The 27,356-nt window shown below is 38.8% G+C and overlaps 1 protein-coding gene across 1 annotated transcript in view; it reads right to left on the bottom strand.

Moving 5' to 3' along the window:
* DENND5B (DENN domain containing 5B) overlaps window positions 1-27,356 on the bottom strand; it is a 119,999-nt gene that overhangs the window by 82,266 nt on the left and 10,377 nt on the right. Inside the window, exons 2-3 of the mRNA XM_077774599.1 lie at window positions 26,590-27,256; window positions 642-829 (exon numbers count right to left, since the gene is read on the bottom strand). Of these exons, the coding sequence (XP_077630725.1) occupies window positions 642-829; window positions 26,590-27,256 (855 nt within the window). The remainder of the gene's footprint in view (window positions 1-641; window positions 830-26,589; window positions 27,257-27,356) is intronic.

Below are 27,356 nucleotides of genomic sequence, written 5' to 3'. Positions count from 1 at the left end.
TTCCCAATTTTCTTCTTAAACAACATCTGAAAATACAACACACAGAAAGCATAGTAACCTGAAGGTGGCCTAAAAGCTAGGGGTTAGAGTTTTTATCTCAATCACCTAGCCAAGCTGACATTTAGAAAAAGCTGATAACTACCTTTAGGTCTGAAAAAAAAGAATACTAAGGTATTTGATATTTCCATTATCTATAGTTTGCTGAAAGATGCTACATTTCATTTGATGGAAGTCAAGAATCAAATTCATTTCATTTAATGACCTTAGAGATTTTAAAGATGTGAAAACCTGGGTTGTTTTGTTTAAAAGCAGAATTTCTAAAATAAATAAGGGAAAAAGGAAATAAATGTCATTAGAACAATAAACCAACTAGATAATGCTACTGTTGCTCCATCTTCACAGATTTATCGCTGTGAAAATTTGCCTGTCCTGTTTGGACCATGCCTAATTAATGACTAGTCTTGGTAACCATCAGGAGTCAGGATCTGCACTCCATGGCTGGGGCTCTACCTTAGCACTACTTGGGAAATTGAGGACAGTCAGAGACACAGTTTGGACAAAGACAATGCTGTCTACAAAAAGTGGCCTTGGCCTAAATCGACAAACAGCAAAAATGCTTCATCACCCATTATAAATTTTACCTCTTGAGGAAGTTCTAGTTTAGAACGGTCAGTTCCTTCTTTTGACTGAAGGCCCATCAGATAAGGGACAGGAGCATCAAGAAAATGTAGCAGAGAAGCAGGGAGGATGGGTACATAAACATGCTGCCATTGAAATGGGAACAAAAGTGTGGTGATGCCTTCCGCCACAGTCATCAAGCGTTGATAATCTGTACAGAACAAGGAAAAAAGGAGGGGAAGATTCCAAATAAAAACATAATCAACTGCATTGAGCTTGAAAATATTAATTTCCAGAATAAAATCTTGTAATAATTAAACTGTTTCTTTATGATCATGCAGACAATAGGTCAGTCTATCCCACTATAATTAAAGAGTTAAATGGCTTCACTTGAATGGTATTAAGGGGGTAACAATACGGAGGAAACTTTATCAAATTTTTGCTTCTGAAATCAACAGTATGTAAATTTATATTCCCTTAAAATGTGAAGGAAACAAGAACTAATAAAATTGTGCTTGGCATGTCTTCCATTGAAAATGTACAAGAATACTGCTACTTGATCACTTTATATGCACATCTACATAATACCCAATTCAAAGGCTCTTTTTTTCTTGTATGTATGATCATGGTGATGGCCTATGGTTATCCTGATTATATTTATTTTAGCCTTCATTTTGTGGGTATAAGAAATCAAATATATGCACTCATAATCTTACTTCCTATGTTTAACTCCCAACTATGTAACTATCCAATCTAAAAACAAAGTGAAAGTTACCAGAAAATTAAAGTTACAGTATTAAAGTGTACCCCCCCGGCTTCATTTTAGATATAATTGACACATAACACTATTAGTTTTAGGTGTACACATAATGATTTATGTAAATACTGCAAAATGATTACTGCAGTTTAGTTAACATTCATTACTCACAGAGTTACATATAAAGTTCCCTCTTAAACCACTCTGCCATGGATTACTTTATATATCCACTGTCTATAATTCCTATTTAAACTTTCGGAGGTAGATGTGTTTAGAATTCAGTTTTTTCTTTAAATTTATAAAAGAAATATTGTGCACATACCCTATATATGAAATATGTAAGGCAGAGCCATTACACATTAATATTTCTGCAGTGAACTTTATGAATGTCCCAGTAGGACAGATAGAAAATTTTAACAGGGCTGGTTCAAGTCTGGTTTTCCAAGAAACGAGTTACAAAAAGAATCTTTGATTTTTTTAATTAAAAAAAAATTGTTTTTAATGTTTTATTTATTTCTGAGACACAGAGAGACAGCATGAGCAGGGGAAGGTCAGAGAGAAAAGGAGACAGAATCTGAAGCAGGGTCCAGGCTCTGAGCTAGCTGTCAGCATAGAGCCCGACGTGGGGCTCAAACCCACAATGTGTGAGATCACAACCTGAGCCGAAGTCGGACACTCAACCGACTGAGCCACCCAGGCGCCTCTAATTTTCTGAACTTTTTTGGATTTAAGAATTTAAGAATTAAGGGATTTTATGGACTTGTAATTTTGTTCTTACAGAATTCACTATGCATAAAAGGAGTAAAATCTAGAGAAGGAAGATTTTGAGGAGTCTTCTAAAACAGGTTAAAGAAAATGATCAGATGCTATCTGGTTCATGTCAACCCAAAGAACACCTGCCTAAGCATAATCAGGATGTTTTCTGCTTAAAAATCTTTCTTGTGATGTTTTATAATTTGTATACAACTACCTTTAATAAATCTACAGTGGGTTTTGGTAATGAATCATCAGCTATTATAGCCTAAGTAACTTAGAAGTTTCTTGTTTGATTCAGTATTAAGATGTAAATTTTAGGTGAAAACCTGTTAACAGGAATATATACATACACACACACATTTTTTTTTTTTTTTTTTTGAGAGAAAATACAAGCAAGGGAGAGGAGCAGAGGGAGAGAGAAAGAGAGAATCTTAAGCAGGCATGCCAGGCATGGAGCCCGATGTGGGGTTTGATCCCATGACCGTGGGATCATGACTTGAGCTGAAATCAAGAGTCGCTCAACCAAATGAGCCACCCAGGTGCCCCTATAGGAATACTTTTAAAATACAAATACCAGATGGCCTGAGGGGTAGGGGTCAGTCATATGAACATTAAGAGCTGACCCAATTACCTCATGTGGGGATATGGGGACATGGACACTCATGAACACGAACACACACACACACACACACACACACACACACACACACACCAGCTCTAGGCTGAGACTGCTGGTACTCTGTGGAGATGAGGTAGTCAGAGGAGATCAGATGGCTACCTACCACTCTGCTAGATCAGGCAGATGTTTGATCTGTAGGTGATTGGGGTCTTCCATCACAGGAGTAGAGGTGGGGCAGCTGATTTAAAACCCCTGAAATCTGTTAACTATCCCTACTAACTGCAGCTTCGCACTCTGACAGAAGTCCTTAAAGGCACCTGTCCCATGGGCTTTCTTTTCTCCACTGTGGTACCTAAAGTACCTAAAGGCAGAGTGGTACCATTCTATCTTATTTTGCCCAGGAAGCACAGAGCCTAGTTGATAGCCAGTGCTGAGGAATATTTACTGACCAAATTTAATGATGCTATCGTATATTCTACTTTTCTCCTCTTATTGCAAGTCCTAACAAAACACACAAAAAAATAAAGGGTAGGAAAGCATGCAGATAAACTATGAAAAGTTTTTTCAGGGGAAGGTCTTTAATAAATTCAGGGAAATGGTCACCCATTTCAACCAAGGATTAGAGTCTTTTTTTTTTGTAAGCACCTTAGCCCAGTTATCTGACATAAAATAGATGCTCAAAAGATATATATATTTAAATGTTTATTTATATTGAGAGATTGAGAGAGCTCGAGAGTGAGGGAGGAACAGAGAGAGAGGGAAAGAGAGAATCCCAAGTAGGCTCCACATGTACAAAGCCCAACACAGGGCACAATCTCATGACTGAGAGATCACAACCTGGGCATGATGCTTAGCTGACTCAGCCACCCAGGCGCCCCTCACAAGTATTCTTTAACAAATAAATGATTGCTAGAATAAGACTATATAATTTTGCTGGCTATCCATAACTTAGACTTGATTAGATTTTGTCCACAAGAGACTAAAGAACTTTTAATTGTTCACTAGGAGAAAATGGTAACTACTCAGACAAGAAACTATGCACTCAAAAATCACATTTCTTGGATATTCATATATTTACTTAATTATTTGCACAGCCACATTACGAAGAAATTTCAAATATCCATTTACTAAGCCATGGATACTGCTCATTACAGAGAATTTCTACCAATTGACTCATTCTAACTATGTTTAAGTAGACCTTATATGGATCAGAACTACTGTTCAGAATCAAATCAAATTTAAACATTTTTTTCCTCCTCTATATTAAAGATGTAAAGATTTTAATAGTGAAATATAATGCAGGTTTTCCAAGGCCTTTCACAGTAGGAAGGGCCCCTCAGGAAGCTTCCACAGCTTTTTAGAAGTGACTACAGAATGAAACCACAGGGTGCCAGGGTGGTTCAGTCAGTTGAACATCCAACTCTTGCTTTTGGTTCAGGTCATGATCCCAGGGTTGTGGGATTGAGGCCTGTGTCACACCCCATGCTGAGCATACAGCCTGTTTGGCATTCTCTCTCTCTCTCTCTCTCTCTTGCCCTCTGTCCCTCTCCCCTACTCATGCACTCACTCTCTTAAAAATTAAAAAAAAAAAAAAAGAGAGAAAATGAAAGCAAAATGTTGGTTCTACCAGGAATATGTATTCCCCATGTCACTCCTGAACTTTGAGGAAAAGAGCTCACTGAAAAATTAAGAGAAAGAAAAATATTAAGAGTAATCTCATTTATATATTTTATGATTTGACTGTGTTTAAAATGTGCAGTATGTATTATGTAGATGGGCTATTAGAACAATAACTTGTTTATTCTGGTGTATGTTTACTAACTTTTAAAAATTAGCATTTCTATGGAGTTTTTTAGTAATAAAAATAGTTATAAAAACAAACTTTTCAGGAGTTTTATTGGTATTGTTGATTAAAGATTAGTTTTCTAAGATAATTACTTCCTTAAAGTAATTATTTCTAACTTAGCTAACTTAAAAAAAAACATTAAAATCTAGGTTTTAAAAAATAATTACAGTTTTTACAACATTAAATTACTTAAAAGATGTTTAAGTAATTTAAGGTAGGGGGATATTCTTCTTCCAATCCCCTACCTACCTCCAACTTATGAAAACCTTACTTAAGAATAATTTTTTTTTTAAATAATTTATTCTCAAGTTGCTTTCCATATAACACCCAGTGCTCATCCCCACAAGTGCCCTCCTCCATGCCCATCACCCCCTACCCCTACCCCCCATGCCCATCAGTCCTCAGTTTGTTCTCAGCATTCAAGAGTCTCTCATGGTTTGCCTCCCTCCCTCTCCCCAACTATTTTTCCCCTTCTTCTCCCCCATGGTCCTCCGTTAAGTTCCTCCTAATCCTCCTATACGTGCAAACATATGGTATCTGTCCTTCTCTGCCTGACTTATTTCGCTCAGCATAACACCCTCAAGGTCCATCCATGTTGCTACACATGGCCAGATTTCATTCTTTCTCACTGCCATGTAGTAAGAATAATGGTTTAAGGAAAAGGAGGAGTAAGAAGATCCATTTGGTTAAGGAACACTTAGTAGTAATCATTTATTCTGTCAATGTTCTTTAGTCAAAAACCCCAAGAACACACCTGTATTTGAACAAGTTGGGTTTACTACTTACTCCTTATAGAGAGGGAGAACACATACTTTGAGGATCTGTGGAATGTCTTAGTAAGTAAGAGAGAGGGTTTAGAGGTAACATATTACAGCATTTGGGTTAGGTTTGGATAATTTTAGGTAGGGTCTAAGGAAGTGGAGATTTGTTTTGGATTAGATACTGTCAGAAATCAAGGAAATTCTAGGGGCATCTCAGTGGCTCAGTTGGTTGAATACCTGACTCCTGATTTTGGCCTAGGTCATGATCCCAAGGTTGTAGGATCAAATCCTGCATCAGGCTCAGAGTTGAGTGTAGAACCTGCTTGGGATTCTCTCTTTTTCTCTTCCTCTCTCTCTCTCCCTCTGCCTCTTTACCCTGCTCTCATGTATACTCCCTCTCTCTCTCTCAAATTAAAAAAAATAAATCAAGGGAATTTTATGGCAGGGTATCTCAATAAGTCTAATCTATAGGGAATGCAGATTAAGGGGGGGCAGTTAGAAATGTATTTGGCAAGGAAGTAGAACAGTTACTAATTCAGTGAAAGAAGAGGATGTTCAGTATTTTGTGAGGTGCGCAGTGATCTTGCCTGAAGTGGATGTTCCTATGAGACTATTTATATTCTATAGAACAACAGGACTCAGCTGTGAGCATCAGATAAGTTTGCACTAACAGTGAGCCCTAGCTTAAGAGCTATATCAGTTCCTGGGTATCAGGGGCTACTTTAATATTTTTTTCTCAATTATAAGCCAGACACTGGTGAAAGGTTCAAGACTGTAGGCAGTCAGATCCTGTGCCAGTTACATATTTATTGCCTCTTAGCTCCAAATTCACTTCATACATGGTCTATGACAATGGCCTAAACTAAGCATTTTCTTTTACAGTGAGCACAGTGTTAGGCTTTGCCAGGAGAAGGTGATTCAGAGACAGTGAAGGAGGAAGGAACGAACTTCTCTTCCTAGTTCCACGGTACAACCGCAGTGTTTTATTTGTTCTTGCTCCTGTTGCACGGTTGATCAGTGGTGTGGATATGCAAAGATGTTTGGTGGTACACTTCCCCAGCTGCATGCCGAGTAGCCTCAGTGACTGGGCCAGTGGTCATCTTCCCATGGCCCCCCCCAACACAGATATCATATACTCAGATCTCACACCCACAGTGGTGTCCTGACAATTTCTGTGTATCCACTCAACAGCTACAGCTCACTTGGACCTCAGAGGTTTGTTTTCCACTTGCCCAGTGACTGAGGATCAGCTCTGGACCAGGCAACCCACCAACCTTCTCCACCATCCAATGGGCTACAACTGCACTTTCTTCAGTGAGGTACAAACGTTAGCCCTGGGAAATGGGTCACCCTCCAAGTTTGTCCTTCCTTGGGTATCTGTTAGTTTTCTTCATGTCTTTATAGTTACTTTCTATTATAGCTTAGTAATTCTTCATATTATATTCCTCTGTTTAAATTACAGATATGGTTTAATCTGTTTTCTGATTGGACCCAGGCTGAAAGGTCTAGGGTTTTGAGCAGTCAAATCAAATACCTAACAGCCTGGCTACTTTTTTTTTTAAACCGTTGGCAGGAAAAATGTTCAATCTTATAGAAAACAGATTCTTCTCATAATGGCAAGTAGCACCCTGGGTTATTTTCTTGTTTGACTATGGAAAACTTTCACATGGAGAGTGAAAATCAATTATATACTTTTCCTTCTTCTGGCAGACATTGAAAGACTGATATAAACGGTTTGTTTATATTTCCTTCAGCACAAATCTCCCACTTGTTGTGGGTATTCTATGTTTATTCTTTCCAGTTCTGTGTTTTCTTCCAGACTGGCTGAAATGCCACAATTACTTAGAAGAAAGGCAATTACTTAGCAGAAACAAGACAGTTCTTTTTAACTGAATCAAGAAATAAAAGAGCTTTCTTAAATATGTTTTGAGATATTTAAATATTTTAGGATAATTATTTTTTCTTTAATACTCAAAGTGGTGAATGTGTAAAAGACATTATTTTCCTATCTGTCAGCATAGCATATGAGGCTCTTCATGATATGCCCCTTTCCTGCCTCGTTTCTTACCACCACCCCACAGGCAGTCAAATAATTTGCCTATGGTTCATTCACCGAATCTAACATGTTTTCATAGGGTTTTGTGCCTCTGTATAGACTTTTCCTCTGCCCAGGAGGTCTCTTTCCCTTGTAGTGTCTGGCTAAGTTCACTTTTTCCCTAGGCAACAGTTCCTTTGCAAAGCCTTTCCTAAATACTTATCATTACTAGAGGCCCTTCTACATGCTTCCACAGTACTCTATCTTTATTTCCATCACAGTAATTATTCAGCTCATTAGAACTATTATAATTCTATTATAATCAACTGTTTATATGTCTCCCTTCCTTACTGTACCATCATCTACCAGAGAACAATGACTGTATTTTTAATTTCAAATTTTCAGAACTTGGTACAGGGCCTACTACATAGTGAGTGGTCAATAAGTGAGTGTTAAGAAATTAATGTTAGGGGTGCCTGGGTGGCGCAGTTAAGTGTCTGACTCTCAGTTTCAGCTCAGGTCATGACCTCATGGTTTCGTGAGTTTGAGCCCCGCATGGGGCTCTCTGTTGACAGTGCGGAACCTGCTTGGGATTCTCTGTCTCTCTGCCCCTCTCCCACTCACCCTGTCTCTGTTTCTCTCAAAATGAATAAACTTAAAAAAAAATTAGTATATGAATATCTAAGGTAAGCAAAATAAAATAAAGCTATTTGGACATTTAAATAATTATGCTTTACTACATTATACAGAATATACTGTCAAAAATTTGCCTAGCAGTGGCTTATATGGAGACTCTGAGATGGATGGCCCTGCCTCTGCCATCTCAGCCCCTTCTTAACCAGCGTCATTGTGAAGAACAAGGTCAGCCCCATTGAGACAACTGAGGGGCCTGCAGTTAGACCTGAGGTAGGGGGCATAGGACATGTAGTGGCACAAGGCAGTTCCAGTGTTGGCTGGTAGCTCAGTGTCCTGGGGGAGGCCATGTCTAATAAGATTTGCATACTACAAAGTGCCGCCAATGTAGGTAATAAGGCTGGCAGTGTCCAGCACACCTTTGGTGAACATCATGATACAGTTGAGAAATCACACACCTACAATCCTGGGTGCAGTGACTGGTTATCATCTGATGTGACCTGTTGCTGGCTTTGAGGCTGCCAGCGCATGCATAATGCGGCTCATCTCTCTGGCTCCAGAAACTCATCTCAGATATTGCCAACAATGCCCTACAATACTGCAAAACGAAGAGGATAGCCTCTGGAAGCTTCCAAAGCAAGAGTAAGAATTACAAGTTTTCTTTTTTTGTATTTTAAGTAGGCTTCACGCCCAGCACAGGACTGAACGTGGGGCTTGAACTTATGACTGTGAGATTAAAACCTGAGGTGAGATCATGAGTTGGATGCCTAGGGGTGAATGGGTGGCTCAGTCAGTTAAGCTTCTGACTTTGGCTGAGGTCATGATCTCACAGTTCATGAGTTCGAGCCCCACGTCACACTCTGTGCAGACAGCTCAGACCCTGGAGCCTATCTGAGATTCTGTGTCTCCTTCTTTCTTTGCCCCTCCCCTGCTTGCACTTTGTCTGTCTCTCTTTCTCAAAAATAAACAAACATTAAAAAAAAAAAAAAAAGAGCTGGATGCCTAACCAACGGAGCCACCCAGGCACCCCAAGGATTACAAGTTTTCTAACAAAAGAGAACTTGATCCTTGACCTCAGCAAGTATGGCATCAAAGTGAAGAAGCTGTGCCACACTTCACTTGAGCTGACATAATTGTGCTTGTTTGTCCGCTTGTCCCTACACTGCCCTGTTTTCATAATAAACTATTGTAACAGCAACAAAGATTGCCTAAAGCTCATGAAGACATTAAAAAGATAGAGTACAAATGCAAATCAACATAAAAAAATTCAGCCTCGAAAATTCAATAGAGAAAAATGAGCCACATTTTGTTTATCATGTTGACAAAGAATTGAAAGTATTTTAACAAGTTGGTAGAGCTTTGTATTTGCCAGTCTTTCAAAAGCTTAAAAATATATAGATCAGGGATGCCTGGGTGGCTCAGTCGGTTAAGCACTGACTCTTGGTTCCAACTCAGGCAGGATCCCACAGTTTGTGAGTTCAAGTCCTACATTGGGCTCCACAAAGACAGCACAGAGCTTGATTGGGATTCTCATTCTCACTCTCTCTCTCTGCTCCTCCCCTGCTCGTGCTTTTACTCTTTCAAAATAAATAAATAAACTTAAAAAAAAATTTAAAAAAAGAATGGACTAAAATAATGACATATGGAATAAATTAAAAATATATATACAGATCATTTGACTCAGCAATTCCAATTCTAGGAATTTATCATGTAAGTTTACAAAAACATATTGTACATGGTATTTTATGTATAAAGTGTCATTTACAACAGTAAATTATTTGTAATATCCTAAATATCTAGGAAAAGGAATCTGGTAAAATAATTATGGCTAGTAATATAATGGGATATACTGGAGCTATTAAATGCACATCTATACTACTAACATAGAAAACCAAAGGGTACTTGGCAGCAGCTAGGTATTAAAAACTTGCTGAAATTCCACTTCTGAGTGTATGTTCAAAAGAACTAAAAGAGACTTGAAGAGATATTTGCACATCTATGTTTTTAGTAGCATTATTCACAGTAGCTAAGAGATGAAAGCAACTCAAGTGTCCATCAATGGCTGAATGGATAAATAAAATGTGGCATATACACAAATTGGAATATTATTCAACCTTAAAAAGGAAGGAAATTCTGACACATGCTAAAACATGGATGAACCCTGAGGTTCACTTATGTTGTTGAGTGAAATAAGCTCATCACAAAAAGACAAATATTGTGTGATTCTACGTATATCAGGTATCTAAAGTAGTCAATTCAGAGAAAAAGAAGTAGAATGGTAGCTGCCAAGGGCTGGAAGGAGGGGGTCACTGGGAATGGAAGTGTCCCACAGGCACAGACTTCCAGTGTCACAGGATGAAAAATTCTAGAGACTGATTGCATAACAATGTGAATATACTTAATCCTTCTGAACTGTTCACTAAGAAATTATTAAGATGGTGAATTGTATGTGTTTCTTTTTTTTGAGAGTGAGCGAGCGAGAGGAACCATGGGAGGGCCAGAGAGAAAGGGAGAGAAAGAATTCCAAGCAGGCTCCATGCTGTCAGCACAGAGCCCGAGGAGGGGCCAAATCCCATGAACCATGAGATCATGACTTGAGCTGAAATCAAGAGTTGGACGCCCAATTGACTGAGCCACCCAGGTGCCCCAACTATATGTGTGTTTCTAAAACACAATTTTCTAAAAAGTTGCTAAACCTAATCTACATAAAGATACTTTGTGGGCAAAAAAAAATCCACAAAAAATGGGTAATTTATGAGAATAATTTGAATTTAACTTGAAAAGGATGTTTTATTTGACATTAGATGACTTTTAGAAAAATATACATGTGTTTCAAAGTCAAATCAGGTTTGCAAAATAGGTAATGAACCAAGTACTCATCAAGAACTGCTTTTTTTATTAAAAATTCTTACTTAAGTCACAACTTTAAGTGTAAAAAGTACATTAATCACAAGTTAGCCATGACACTCTGTAGAGCCTCCAAAAATCACTGGCAATGGATTGACATCAGGCATTTCTTTTAAATGTTTAAAAAATTTTTTTTAATGTTTTATTTATTTTTTGAGAGAGAGCATGAGTGAGCAAGGAGCAGAGAGAGAGGAGAACAGGGGATCCGAAACAGGCTCCACACTGACAGGCTGACAGCAGCAAGCCTAATGCAGGGCTTGAACCCACAAACTGTGAGATCATGACCTGAGTCACTCAACCAACTGGGCCACCCAGGCACCCCTTAAATATATACTTATTTATTTTGAGAGAAAGAAAGAGCATGTGTGCGCATGGGGGAGAGGCAAGCAAAGAGAATGAGAGAGAGCAGGCTCCATGCCAGCCTCCAGCAGAGAGCCCGATGCAGGGCTTGAACTCACAAACTGTGAGATTATGACCTGAGAGGAAACCAAAAGTCACACACTTAACCAACTGAGTCACCCAGGCTCCCTGACATCGAGCATTTTTAAAACAAATGATTTAAAATAAAAACGTATGTCTGTATGTATTTATTGATAAGAATATAATTTTCTAATACCCATGACTACCTGTGAAAAGTGGGATCTCTTATTGCTTCAACGGACATTAAGAGAAAAAATTAAGTATCTATGTATATAATTATGTACTTAAATTGTTTAAAGTAGGTTAAATATAATTGGTAATTATTGGTAAAAGAGAAAACAGACCTGGATAATTTTTCTATTTTATATTATTAATAGTTAGATTATATGTAGCATCGTTATATTTTGTAATAAGTGACACAATCAATCTTAATTTTAATTTACTTCAGTAATCTTTTTCAAGCACTTCTATGCAGGGCAGTATGGTGAACCAGAGCCCCTTTATCTATCTATCTATCCAAAAAATTTTCTATGTTTATTTATTTTTGAGACACAGAGAGAGAGTGTGAGAGGGGGAGGGGTAGAGAGCGAGGGAAACAGAATTTGAAGCAGGCTTCAGGCTCTGAACTGTCAGCACAGAGCCTGATACGGGGCTTGAACTCATAGACCTCAAGATCATGACCTGAGCCAAAATCAGACGCCCAGCCAAGTGAGCCCTCAGGCGCCCCTCTATCTTTTGAAAGAATGAGCATGAGCAGCGGAGAGGCAGAGAGAGAAGGGGAGAGAAGATTCGAAGCAGGTTCTGTGTGGACAGCAATGAACCCAAGCCCAATGTGGGGCTCAAACTCACAAACTGCAAGATTATGACCTGAGCTCAAGTTGGATGCTCAACCAACTGAGCTACCCAAGCGCCCCTAGAGCTCCTGATCTAAACTAAAATTACTAAGTAAAATGATTTTAAAGCACCCAGTTCATGAATATATCAATTTGCAAAAAGCAAGGGAAGAAGTCATTAGAGGCCAGAAACAAATTAGGAACAAGAGTCCAGTGTGGTAAAGCTCAAGTGTCTAGCTACCTTTGAGACATTCACTGATCCCAGGTGGCCTAGAGCTTCAGTTCTATTTCTGTGCATGTTGGAGAACAAAGTCCAAGAAGGGGGGGGGAATTCAGACAGTAGATCCTCTTGCATAAATATAGGACCCCCATATGGTAGAAACCTCACAGAAAAGAGGGAGAAAGGAAAAAACAAAACCAAAACAGTAATAGTAATTATAATAAACCCACTGTACTGACAAGAAAGTTATCTGTCCTGGTCCTAGCTGTGGCAGGAAGGGGTAAAAAAAGCCCCTTGAGAATTCTTATCTACTGGCCAGCATTTATGTACATTTAGGGCCCAAACTCACGGTATCTGTATGGCCCAAAGAAACACAAAGATGAAGAATTTTAATTTAAAGTAGATCTGTATGTGAAGGGGCGCCTTTGGTGCATGAAGACTTTGTCGATTGAGCCTCTGACTCTTGATCTCAGCTCAGGTCTTGGCCTCAGGGTTGTAAGTTCAAGCTCCCTGTTGGGCTCTGCACTGAGCATGGAGCCTACTTAAAAAAAATAAAGGAGTGCCCAAGACGCTCAGCTGCTTAAGCCTCTGACTCTTCATTTTGGCTCAGGTCATGAACTTACAGTTCGTAAGATCAAGCCCCATCTTGTGCTCTGCACTGACAGCATTGAGTCTGCTTGGGATTCTCTCTCCCCCTCTCTCTCTGCCTTCCTCTGCTCGTGTACTCTAAGTAAATAAACATCTAAAAAATAATAATAAAATTTAATAAAGTAGACCTGTATTGCCAGTGAACTCAGATGCTTGGTGAAAGAATATACAAATCATTCCTGAAGGAAGAAACCCTCAATCTTTAACCTATCAGAGACTGAATTTATCTGATAAATAATATAAAATACATATGTTTAATATGTTTAAGGAAATTAAAGAAAGAATTAAGAAATAAAACTGTTTTAAGACCATTGAAAATAAAATGCCAAAGGAAGGGTTAACTACAGATTAAACACAGGTAAAATGAAAATAAATAAGCTGGGAGACAGATTTGGAGAAATCATGCAGAACACAGAGAAAAGACAAAGACATAGAAAAAGAGTTTGAAATATATGAAGGATTGAGTGACACAGATTAACAGATTTAATTAGAGTTTCAGGAGGAAAAGAAAAAGAAAAAAGATGGACAGAAGTAACATTTAGGAAGATAGCTAAAAACTTTCCAGAGACCACTGAAACACAATAACCCTAGATTTCAGGAAACACAACAAATCACAAGCATAACAAATAAAGAAATCCTATCTAGATCAATCACAGTCAAAATATAGGTCATGAAAGGCAAACAGAAAATCTCATTTATAGCCAGACTAAAAAAAAACAGATTTCTGGCCAAAGAATGACAATTAGGGTGATTATGATAGATTATTTCTCAACAGCTACACTGGAAACGAGAAGATGGTAGAACATTATTCTCAAGGTGCTAGGAGAGGGAAAAAAAAAATCTTTTAACCTAGAGTATAAGGGGCTCCTGGGTGGTTCAGTCGGTTAAGCATCCGACTTCTGCTCAGGTCATGATCTAGGGGTCTAGGAGTTCATGCCCCAAGTCGGGCTCTACGCTCTCAGCTCAGGGCCTGGAGCCTACTTCAGATTCTGTGTGTGTGTGTGTGTGTGTGTGTGTGTGCGCGCGCGCGCGCGCCTCTCCTCTGCTCATGCTCTGTCAAAACAAACATCAAAAAAATTTTTTTTTAATTTTAACCTAGAGTTTAATATCCAATGAAACCATCTTTCAAAAACGGGCAAAATGAAAAGTTTCCGATGAACAAAATTTCACTGAGAATGCCACCTCACTTGGGAAATGTCTAAGGATATACTTTAGGAAGAAGACTGATCCCAGAAGAAATATCTAATATACAAAATGGAATGTGAATTAAAAAAAAAAAAGACAATTGTGGCGTTAAAAAGAAAACTAGAGATCCAAAATGGTGTCATTTATGCTAGGCCATGTCACCAAATGGGGCTTAGGACCTAATCTAATTACAGTTCCAAGCTCCCTCAGAATTGTAGTCTTCACTGGTCAGTTTAGAATTTCCTGGTCAGCACTCGTGAGATAATCCACCTAAGAAGATCCTTTTGTCCTCAAAGGTGACCTCACCCAAAATAATACTTTTTTTCTGTTTATGACTACTTTGTCCTGCCTTTAAAAACCTTTCCCTTTCTATAGACCTTTGGAGTACCCTTGTACTTGCTAGCTGGGATTCTGCCCAATTCATAAATTAATAAAGCCAATTATATCTTTATAGTTTACTTGGTTGAATTTTTATTATTTAGCAGTCGGTAAATTTGAACAAAACCAAGTGTATAAAGTAAAAATGCCTGAAATGAAGGATTATCAAAATTCTGAACTGTGTCAAATAAGTTATGATGGGGGTGACTGGAGTTAAAGCATTTTACAGTATTAGTATTTTAAAGATTCTGATTAATATTAAGACTGTTTATGTTAAAATTCCAAAATTTACCATTAAGAAAGGGAAACAGAACCTATAACATCTACATTAATTAAACAGAAAAAAATGCAATCAGAAAAAAAGCCATTTTGGGTGCCTAGGTGGCTCAGTCATTAAGTATCTGACTTTGGCTCTGGTCAAACCACATCAGGTTAGCTCCAACCTCTCTTCAGGCGAGCAAAAGCCCCCCTTTGGGAGACCTCGAGCCCCACTTCAGGTGAACACAAGCCCCACTTTGAGTGAGTCCTGCTTCTCTCTCTCTCTAAAAAAAAAAAAGAAAGAAAGAAAAGAAAAGAAAAGAAAAGAAAAAGAAAAAAATCCATTTCAATTATTTCAAAAGAAGCCAAAAAAGGAGGAAAGCAAAACAAATGCTCAAAATGAAAATAAAATTTTTAATAATTCTTAGAATTAAATAATGAAAACTCCAGATACTAAGATTTGTGGGATGTAGCTAACACAGGACTTAAATGCTTAATGACTTCAAGATTCAAATGTTAGTATTTGGGGTGAGGGGCTGAAAGAAATTATTAAAATAATAAGTCCAAAGGAAACAGTAGAAAGAAGAGAACAATAACAAAATTAGAAATCAAATAGAAAAACAGATATAATAGAGAGTACTTTTAACAAAGGTAAGAGTTAAAAACTAATATAATTGACATACTTCAGGTAAAAATAAGCACAAGGAAAAGGCACAAATAGACAGTATTCAGAATAGAAAAGGGAAACAAAGCTATAGGTAGAGCAGAGGTTATAAACAAGAGAGTATTAAGACGTTATGCTAGTAGGTTGAAAACTTTAGAAACTTGTTCCTAGAGAAAATATAAAGGAACAAAAACTGATTTAAGAAGAAACAGCAGAGCTTCTGGGTTGGCAGACACACTGAGGTGCTGTGCCTGAAGAGCAGCAGGGGGGATCGTGCCCCTACCCACCCCATACGTTTTCCTACAAGTCTCTTCCATCTGCCTGTTCCAGAGCTGTGTGGTTTGTGATAAACCGGTAACAGTAAGAAAAAAGCTTTGCTGATTTCTATGCCGTTCTAAGCGAATTACGGAGTATGAATGGTGGGTTATGTGACCTCCTGAATTTGTGGCTGGCTAGGCAGCAATGAGGGTTGCCTGGGCACCTCCATTTGTGGCTAGTGTCTGAAGCTGAGGGTAGTCTTGTGCGACCAAGCCCCTAAAAACCCAAGAAGTCTGTCATTAATTCCAGGTAGTTAGTATCAGAACAGAATGGAATTGTTGGGCACCCAGTTGGTGTCAGACTGGTTTTAGAAAGGAAAGAAGACGCTGACTGTTCAGTTAAGAAAACACCTATCATTTGGTGACAGAAAATGTGGGATTCATTTGAATGGCCTAGATTCACAGAAACATGTGGTTTGGGACAAGAAAGGATGGAAGTGTGGGGGATTATAAAACTTTGATTCCTGGGTGGCCACAGCAGCTGAGGTAAGTTACTGAAGGTAAAAGTTACAAATGGAATATATAGATGGATCCAACTCCTAGGGACCTGGTTCATGGGATGCCAGAGGAAATGCAAACCAATACACAATCCCTTCATTACTGTTATCTACAACAGCAAAAATAAAATTAAGAGCGTGCTGGGTTAGACTTGACCCTAGACCAAGCTGAATTTCTGCCAAGTAGCCTCAAGGCTGTCCCAAAAGGGAAAAATTATGTGGGGACAACAAACAACACTTCTAAGACCTCTGGTCACACAAGTCCATACTGTGAGACAGGGCAAAACCAAGAAGCTACTGCTACCAGGAGGCAGAGTGTGAAGGAGCTATATCATTTTGTAGATTAGTATAAACTTTTTTTTTTTTTAGTTTATTTACTTATTTTGAGAGAGACAGAGGGAGAGAGAGAGAGACAGAGAAAGAGGGAAAGAGAGAATCTCAAGCTGGCTCCACACCCAGCACAAAGCCTGATGTTGGGCTCAATCCCATGAACCGTGAGACCATGACCTGAGCCAAAATCAAGAGTTGGATGCTTAATCGACTGAGCCAACCAGGTGCCGCAATCAGTATCAACTTCTTGAAGAACCCTTTCTAAAATGGATAGAGAAAGTGATTCAGGAGTGGTATTTTTGTTTTGGATGCTGCAGAGTGGAAAAGTCTGTCTGGACTGATGCAGGACCCACAGCTAACTATGAGACAATCACAGGTGGCTATCCATGATCCAGATACATAGCAGGTTACTCCTGAGGGAAAGATGGCCTGGTGGACTGGAACACCCCAGATGAAGGAGCCAATATGCTTCATATGCAAGCCACATGGATTGGCTCTATAATAACTAGGACACTCACCCACTGAATATGCCCACTAGCCAGGTCATGGTAAATGCTGGGGGCCCCTTCTGCTTAGGTACCTCATGTAACCTTACTGCCATAATATTGATCAGAAAAGCCTTATCGAATTTGCTGTCTCAGCTGCCTGTCATAATCTCACAGATGCTAATAAAAATATTAGATTAATAAGAAAATGAGGAGAGACAGAGGGGACAATGAAGGGACTTGTCCCAGCAGGGTGGAAATTTTTTAACAGTTATTAAGAAATGGGGTGAATATGGGGTGTCTGTGAGGCTCAGTCAGTTGAGTGTCTGACTTGGTTTCAGCACAGGTCATGATCTCATGGTTTGTGAATTCAAGCTGCATGTTGGGCTCTACACTGACAACGTGGATTCCTTCTCCCTCCCTCTCTCTGTTCCTCCCCTGCTCACACTCTTCCTCTCTCCCAAAATAAATAAATAAACTTAAAATAAAGGGTGCCAAACAAGTTGGGTCTATTTATCCCAGTTTGGAGAAGTTTAAAATGTGGGAAACGCAAAGATTACAATGAGAAACCGGACCTGGAATCATCTAGGGCAACAGTCAGGCAGATTAATCAAGAGAAAGATTGATAAAAGGGCCAAGGTCTCTTGACTCACCCCCATGCTGGAGACCCAAAACCTAAGCACAAGAATGGGAAAATGGTCAGCAGGTAAAGAGAAGTTTCTGAGACTCCTTTAGTCAGGAGCTTCATGCGCTGTGGTAACGAAACCCTTTAGTGAAGTCTTAATATAGGCTACAATTAAACTAATAGAATATAATAAAGTTTAAAGTTGATGACATTAAGGTGAAAGTTTGGATAAAAATTATAATGTTTAAATAGGCTTCACATCAGTTTTTTATAGGAGTGGATATTATGTATGTCTATGGAATACTTCCCCCAGAAGAAAAACAGAAAGCACACAGACTGCTCTTCAAGCAGTATTAACTAGACCTGCTAAATGGGAATAACACTGTGTGAGCCCACACAGTATACAAAAGCAGCAGGGGTCATGGTATGGACAAATTCTGCACCACACACTATGTGTAGAGCAGAGTCTGGGGTTAAGGCAAAAATCTGTGAGCACCTCTCAATGATAAGTATTGGGATGTTGGACTAAAGAATTTCCACTTGAGGATATTATTAGCTTGCTACTAGATATTAATTTTAAACTGTTCCTATGAATAAAGACATAAAATAATCTTGAAATCTGAAATAACTCATGCTGTCTCGGATAATGTTGGAAAAACACTCTAATAGAGAAGGCAATGTTAAGATGGATTCCAAAATAAAATGGCAACTGTTTATACAGGACCTAATTACAGGAAGAATGCAAGGTGGAGATACAGCCAGGAGCCTCTTTTGCCACAGGACTGACTGTGGAAAGTGCAAGGAGCTCCCAGTTTCCATTGTTATTTGTAGAATCCTACAACCCACCTGCACTGATTTTTTAAAAAAAATTTTTAAGTGTTTATTTTTTTTGAGACAGACAGACGGAGCATGAGCAGGGGAGGGGCAGAGAGAGACACACACAGAAACTGAAGCAAGGCTCCAGGTTCTGAGCTGTCAGCACGGAGCCTGATGTGGGCCTTGAACTCAAGAACCGTGAGATATGACCTGAGCCAAAGTCGGACACTCAACTGACTGGGCCACCCTGGTGCCCCAACAAACTACTTGTACTGTAACTGAATGTAGGTTAGAACCTAAGGTGTGTCTTCCCTTCCAAAGGTGGAAGAATCTGCTTGTAAATAAAAAGGAGGAACAGTAGCTGAGGGTAAAGGAAAAAATAAATGAGTCTTTAGGAAGGGAAATCCAATATACATTAATACCTCAAAAGAGGCTTAGACCAAGAGGTAACATTGTCTCTTAGCTCAAATATACCAGATGCCTTGAAAAGGTGATGCCAAATATTGCTCAGACCACTACTGCTTTGGGAACCTTTGACAAGACTGAATAGAATTCTGCAAACCTGAGTGACACCTGGGAAACATTTTCATACAATAAGGATGATGGACTGAACTAATTATTAATGATTGGGTGGGACTAGGAATGTGCCAGCATGTTTTAACTTTTGGGATTCTTTTGCTATATGGGATCCATGGCCAAATACCAGGGAGTAGCCTGTGGTATAATAAAACATATTTGGTCTGTGTCCATGGTTGATGATGATGATGATGACAATGAGGACTACAACGATGGAGGAGGAGGAGGAGGAGGAGGAGGAAAGGGTCAAATGGGGAAGGAGAAATATAAAACCTAAATAAACCTGTAAAGACAGGTACCTTATATCTTCCCAACAAGATCACACAGTTTATAGACAAGCTCTCTCAGTCACTGAAACAAATAATTAGAACCTTAAATAAACACATTCTTAAATAAAATCTTCCAGAAAAAGAGAACACTTTCCAACTCAGTTTATAAAGCTAGAATAGCCTGAATACCAAAACCAGATAAGACAGTACAAGAAATGAACATTATAAGCCAAATCATTAAAAAACATAGATGCAAAAGTTCTAATAAAAGTGTTAACCAACTGAATCAAGCCCTTAATTAAAAAAGTAATAGTATATCATGACCAAGTAAGGTTTAACTTAGGAATATATATGGATTTTTCCCCCTTACTAAGTGATCAAAAGGATAAAAACATGATCATCTTTCTTGATGCAAACAGAGCATTCAATAAAATATACCATGAATTCATGATTTTGAAAAACTTGAACTAGGTACTTCTTTTAACCTGGTACAAGGTAGTTACCAAAAACAATGCAGCAAATGGTACGCTTAATAGTAAAACATTAAAATCATTCTTTTTAAAATCAGGAAAAAGACAAGGATTTCTGCTACTATTAATTCTATTCTATATTACACTCGAGAGCCTAGTATATAGTAAGACAAGAAAAAGAAGTAAAAATGAGAAATACTGGAATAGAAGAAACAAAACTGTCACTATTTCCAAGTATCTACTATTGTAAAACTTTACTTGAGAGACATTAAAACAAGACCCTTAAAAATGTAGAGAAATTACATTTTCATGGAAAGGGAAACTTAAGTTGTAAATATATCATTGTCCTCAAATTGGATTCAATGCAATTTCCTTAAAAGAAGGTAGTGAGCATTATCTGTAATACAGCATTATCTATGTCACAAAGTTCTAATGATGGTGCGGCTTGAAAGATTAATGATTTTGAAAGCTCTTTTTCAGCTAAGTGCTAAAATGATGTCATTATTTTGTATTATAATGTACATATAAACACATGAAAAAAAGGTATATTGAATAAATTAGTCTATTTCTTGGGGGAAAAAATAAGGTGGTGAGGGAACTGTCCTACCAGATACCAAGACATACTTTAAAGCTATAGTAATTTTTTTTCTTTTAGGTATGCTTCATGCCCAGCATAGAGCTCAATGTGAGGCTTAAACTCATGACACTGAGATAAAGACCAGAGCTGAGATCAAGAGTTGGATGCTTAACTGACTAAGCCACCCAGGCACCCCGCTGCAGTAATTTAATTACACATGGACAGAAACACTGGCAGAATAAACTGAAATACACCAGATAAACCCTCACATACAGGAACTTATATATGACAGAAGTGGTACTCCAACTCAGAGGAAAAAAACAATGGCCTATTCAATAAAGAGAAATGAGATAACTAGTTACAGATATTTCTAAAATATTACATTTTATCTCTTCCTTAAAACAAACAAAAATCAATTTCTTACAGACTAAGACCAAGACCTTTAATGCTAAATATAGCTTCAAAATATTTAGGGGAGCCTGGGTGGCTCAGTCGGTTGAGCATCTAACTTCGACTCAGGTCATGATCTTAGGGTTCGTGGGTTTGAGCCCTGCGTTGGGCTCTGTGCTGACGGCTAGCTCAGAGCCTGAATCCTGTTTCGGATTCTGTGTCTCCCTCTCTCTCTGACCCTCCCCTGCTCATGCTATCTCTGAGAAATAAATAAAACATTAAAAATAATAATAATATTTAGAAAAAAATAGTCTGTTTTATGATCTCAGACTAGAGAATTTCTTAGATAGAAAAGAAAGTTATGTTAAAAGATTAGTAAATGTGAATTTATGAATATTACAAGTATCTTAATTCATCAAAGACCCCTAAAAAAATTTAAGAGCCACAAGTTGAATAGAAGTATGTGCTACACATACAATTTACAAAGGATTAATTTCTTGAATATATAACAAAACACAGCAAGAAAAAGTTCTTTTTTTAAAAAAAATTTTTTAGTGTTTGTTTTTGAGAGAGACACAGAATGAGAGTGGGGGAGCAGCAGACAGAGAAGGAGAAACAGTATCTGAAGCAGGTTCTAGGCTCTGAACTGTTAGCACAGATTCGGGGCTCAAACTCACGACTGTGAGATCATGATTTTTTTTTTTTAAGTTTCTTTTGAGAAAGAGCAAGCATGCACGAGAAGGGGATGGGTAGAGAGAGAGAGAGAGGGAGAGACTGAGAATTCTAATAAGGCTCTGCACTGTCAGTACAGAGCCCAATGAGGGTCTAGAACTTACAAACCCTGAGATCATGACCTGACCTGAAATCAAGAGTCGGAAGGTTAACCAACTGAGTCACCCAGGCGCCCCAAGAAAAAGTCTTAATATTAAGACTATTTATCACAAAATAAAGCTAATAAAAGACATTGTCCAAAGTTAGTCAAATTCTACTGCTTTTAAGGGTGTCTGGGTGGCTCAGTCAGTTGAGCGACCAACTTCAGCTCAGGTCACGATCTCACGGTTCTTGAGTTTGAATCCTGAGTCAGGCTCTGTGCTGACAGCTCGGAGCCTAGAGCCTGCTTGAGGTTCTGTGTCTCCTCTCTCTCAAAAATAAACAAACATGAAAAAAAGACAAACTCCTCTGCTTTTAGGATATAGGTTATGGGATCCCACTTTTTGCCATCAAAATTCCAAGTTTGTTTTTATGATTTAAAAAATCTATAACCAATAAACTATGATGTTCAATTGAGCATGACTAGCAATTTGTGATTAGAAGGCTCCCATCTTTTTCAAGAAAACTTTTAAGTGGCTTTTACTTTCTGATAAGGTTAATTCATGCACAGCTTACAGGAGAGAGAGGAAGAAAGGAAGGGAGAGAGGCACTGTGAAGGCATACAGAGCTGGCATGTCAGTCTAGTGTAAGCTGTGAATAACTGCTTATTTCCATTGTAAGGAGTCAAAGAAGGTAAGCAAGGAAGGCCTCAAAATGTTCCTGAGACTTTAATTATCGGTATCAAAAATTACACACTAGTGCTTAAGTTCTCCTATCGTTTATTCCTCCATAAGAAAGAGTGGGTGCATATATTCATTCAAGCAGGAGAGAGGAGGAGGGAGGAAGAGGGGGGAAAGGGAGAGAGGGGAAAAAGAGAGAGAAAAAGAGAGAATATGTTAAGCAGGCTCCACGCTCATTGCAGAGCCTGAAGTAGGGCTCAATCCCACAGTCTTCAAATCCTGGGATCATGACCTGAGCCAAATCAAGGGTCACTCAACAAACTGAGCCACCTAGGCGCCCCTCCTCCACTGCTCTTTTATAAATAAGATCATACTCCAATCTTCCCACTGTCCTGTTCTTGGTATTTTCAGGTACAGAAAAAAGTGATCTTTTCTGATTTGGGGTCCTAGAAAAGAGCCTCTATCTCTTGGGTACATTCTCTACTTAAAATTTCTAGCTACTTACCACCACAAAGTGAGTGCGACATATACACTCTCTAAATAGCAGACTGAATCTGTTTAAATGGGCTATGGACCAGAATTTCAAATCAGTCTAGAAGGACAGTTTCATCACTAAAATCCAGCTACTCTGATTCACTTTGGTAATTGTTTTTCTTGGTAACAATTTTCTTGGTAATTGTTTAGCAGTTGCAATGTTTTTAAATTTTATGGCATAGCTTTATCAGTGAATAAGAAATAAAGTATTGGGACACCTGGGTGGCTCAGTCAGTTAAGCATCAGACTTCAGCTCAGGTCATGATCTCACAGCTTGTGAGTTCGAGCCCCGCATTGGGCTCTGTGCTGACAGCTCAGAGCCTGGGGCCCGCTTCAGGTTCTGTGTCTCCCTCTCTCTGCCCCTCCCCTGCTCATGTTTGTTCTGTCTCTCAAAAATAAATAAAAATGTGGGGCGCCCAGGCGGCTTAGTCGGTCAAGCGTCCGGCTTTCGCTTAGGTCATGATCTCGCGGTTCGTGGGTTCGAGCCCCGCGTCGGGCTCTGTGCTGGCTGCCAGCTCAGAGCCTGGAGCCTGTTTCAGAGTCTGTGTCTCCCTCTCTCTCTGACCCTCCCCTGCTCACGCTGTCTCTCTCTCTCTCTCTCTCCTAGAAATAAATAAAAATATTTAAAAAATAAATAAATAAAAATGTAAAAAAATGAAGTATTAGATGTTACTACAAGGCCCTCAACACAGAAAAAATGAAGGAGGGCACCAGAGTACAAATCAACATAATGACTCTTTTATTTCATTCATTTAAATGAAATCTCTTTCTCTAATGGGAGAGACATTGTCAATGGTAAAATGTGCATTTACACAGAGCTTTCACTTTATTCTCTACAGTTATCTAGTATGATACCTTAATAATAGATTGGTAGAGTGAGTTAATAATTTAAAAATAGATATTGAGACAGATAAGGAAAGGTTAAGTGCAGTGCCCAATACAGTTAACACAGTGGTTAAATGTTTTGAAGAAAGACAGATCCAAGCCCCATTCTTAGTTCTACCACATTACCTAATAGCTGTGTGATCTCAGGAAGATTACTTAGCTTCCCTGAGGCTAAACTTCCCTTTGACAAAACATGGATAAGAGCAGTAACTCACTGTTAAAGAGAGAAAAAATAATCCAAAACATATAAGGCATTTTTATACCATAATTCCTAACACAGAATGATTTCAATGAATGGTTATAAAATTACTATGTAAGATTTTCCTTTTTACGACATTTAAAATGTATGTGCATGTGCGCACGCACACACATACACATTTAGAGAGAGAGAGTCCTATAATCTCAGGATTCATCTATTGTTCTCAGCATAAAACCAAATTACCAAAAAAACCCCACCAAAATCCAAAAAACATAAAACCTCCAAAAAGCCTCACAAAAAAACAAAAAACACCTCACTTAATACAAAAACATGCTCATAAATACTCATGCTTCTTCATTTGAAATTGAACTAAACCGGCAGATATTAATCAACTGTAACTTTTTAACAGCTTCCACGAACCAGCTGGGATTCAAACAGCAGAAAGATGAGAGCTCAGGACAGACCATATGCAGTGAGACATAGAGTGCTTTTTAAAAGAGTAAGTGTGATAATGAAAGGGTTTTTTCCTTAAAAAAAAAAGGGTGGGGGGAAGCCTTAACATTCAGATTGAGAACATTTATTAGGCCCTCAACCCTGAAACAAATAGCCTATTTAATTTGACAAAGCAATAATATGTTGGACCCACACAACTTAAAATATACATAATTTATAGAGGATTGGACAGGACTAATAAAACTAATAAAAATTACAATAATACCAGCTATCGTTTAGTGCCAATTATGTCCCAACTACTGTGTACAGATTTTCTTATTTAACCTTCACAATAAATCAGTGAGACAGAAGGAAAAAACCCTGATATCTCCACAAAGATGAGTTAACTGACACTCAGGAAGATTACATAACTTGCCCATGGTTACAGTTGGTACGTGACAGAGCAGAGATGTGAACCTATGACTGTTATGATTTCAAAAACCAATATTCTGTCTGGCCCAAACTGCCCCTCTAGGCAGAACTAAAACTGAATTAAATGACCTTGAAGATCCCTTGCCAATCAAAGATCTAAGTTCTTTTTTTGCATAGGCTAATACACCTGAGAGTATCAAGCTCCAAGCTCCTGCCCCTTCTAGCAACTCTCTAACCCCCACCCCTGCTTCAGGGGGAAAAAGCAAGAGAGGAAGAAAGAGAAAGGGAGGGAGAATTACTTAATGTTTCACATTTTAGATATTAAAAAGTGATCTGCAGGTAATGATGAACCCTAAAAGAGTGAGAGCAAGAGGAAAGGAAAGAATTTAGATTGGTCACTAGAGAACTTTCTGACAGCAAAAACTGAGACATCAGAACACATTATCAAAGAACATTATGTAGGATAAACTGAAGAAAATACAACCTCGTGAAGGGCTGTCAACACACAAATAGTGTCAACATACACACAAGATGGGGAAGTACAAATATAGCCTACTTGGCTCAGGCTCACTTATAATTTAAAATAGAAAAGAAAAAAAGGAAAGTGGTAAAATAAGCTTGACGGCAGCAGTCAGGAGATTGCACTACAATCCTGCTAGCCTAAATACAAGTTAGCAAAAACTAACCCAAGTATTTGTGCCACATTTTCAAAGCACCCACCGATGCGGAGCAACCATTATATATTTTCCTTCAATTCACATATCCATTAAGATAGAGCATCTCTATTTCTCCCACAAAATCATGTTCATATTGGAACCAGTACTCTAGCTCGATATCATAAATGCACTCATAAAATAAAACTCAAATTCTGTTAGTTCTAAGTATGTTCTGGGAGAACTTTGAATAAAAAACATCCTCACAAAGGTAACTTCCTTCTGGAATTAAAAGCAAAACAAAACATGGCGTGCCTTGGTGACTCAGTCAGTTAAGTGTCCAACTTCAGCTCCGGTCATGATCTCATCATTCGGGAGTTTGAGCCCTGAGGTGGGCTCTTGCTGACAGCTCAGAGCCTAGAGTGTGCTTCAGATTCTGTGTCTCCCTCTCTTTCTGCTCTTCCCCCACTTGCACTCTGTCTCTCTCTCTCAAAAATAAACATTAAAAAAAGGTTTTTTTACATATTTAAAAAAAAAAGCAAAGCAAAACAAAAAAACTCCACATAACTCCGGTGAAACTCTTGGACCCAAGAGTCACATCCAGTGAAATCGCCCACAGGGAAAGATCCAAAGTCAATTGCCTTTCGCTGCAGAGTCAACAATTTCATTGATCCCTTTCCAATGTCAACTGAGTTTTTATGTGAACCTTTACTAATCTGCAAAAAATAAGATGTCTACATGTTCCTGGTATTAACATCATTCTCTCACTTTCATTATGAAAAGAAATGTTTCTTTTATGAGGATTATGTATTATCTGGAAGGGCCTATTTCCATTAAAAAATAAATACACTTAAGTCAGCCAGATTAATACTTTTGTATTCTTTCCTGGTTTTCTCCACAGCCCACTGACACCACAGCCTCTGGTTCCACCTGTACCTGCTTCTTTTACACAAAACAGAAGACTTCTGACCATTAAGTCTGTGGCTCTAGTAATACACCCCATGGAAATGCAGTAGTTTGGAAGAGCATGAGTATTTTTGGGGGGGGGAGACTTAAAATCCAGGGAAGACCAACCTTGTGAGTAGAGAAGGATCTGCATCTCTAAGAGGACACAGGTAAACACCTGCACCAGGTTCTCCAATCCCAGAAGCTCGAAGGCCTCTCGAAGAGGGTAATCGGAGAGGGGGAGTTCATTGGGCCCAGGTCTCTGGCAGATGACAGGTTCGTAAACACCATAAAATTTCAGTGATCTCCCGGGAGGTGGAAGGGGCACCTCATAGAGAATGTTATGGATGTAGCTCTCCAGCGGCAAGGGTGGCGGCTGCTGTGAGGTAACTGCCTTGTAAAGCTGGATGAGGAATTTTTTGCAGGCCTGCATGAAAGGCAGCGGCGTGATCAAACATATACTTTTGGAAACATACAGGGTGTCTCTGCTGATGTCATAGGAGTTGTAGCGCTGGAGTTTCGAGAGGGAAGTTGTATCTCCTTCGTCAGCACTGCTTGCCAGCGAGTCCATGCTGCAGGACGACGAGGCGCACACGCTGCTGTAACGCTCAGCGTTGTGCATCTGGTAGAGCGTCTGCATCGCCGTGCAGATCTGCTTACTGGTGACTTCTTCATAGAAAGTGAGAACAAAACCATAGGTGCGAGAACCATCTTCCCGGGTAATTATAAACGAGTGGAACTGAGGGTCTTTATTGTCAGTTTGGGTTCTGAAAGACAGCCCTTTAGGCATGCACAACTGTGGAGGAAGGGGGAAAAGCGTCAGAATGCAGTACACAAAGAACTTCAAGCCGGAAAAAATGTTCGTTGTTCTTAACATAACAGGACTAAAAGGACAT

Source organism: Crocuta crocuta, unplaced genomic scaffold (assembly GCF_008692635.1).
Source record: "Crocuta crocuta isolate KB4526 unplaced genomic scaffold, BGI_CrCroc_1.0 scaffold176, whole genome shotgun sequence".
NCBI classification, from domain to species: Eukaryota; Metazoa; Chordata; class Mammalia; order Carnivora; family Hyaenidae; genus Crocuta; species Crocuta crocuta.
This window is presented reverse-complemented; position numbering and strand designations above follow the sequence as displayed.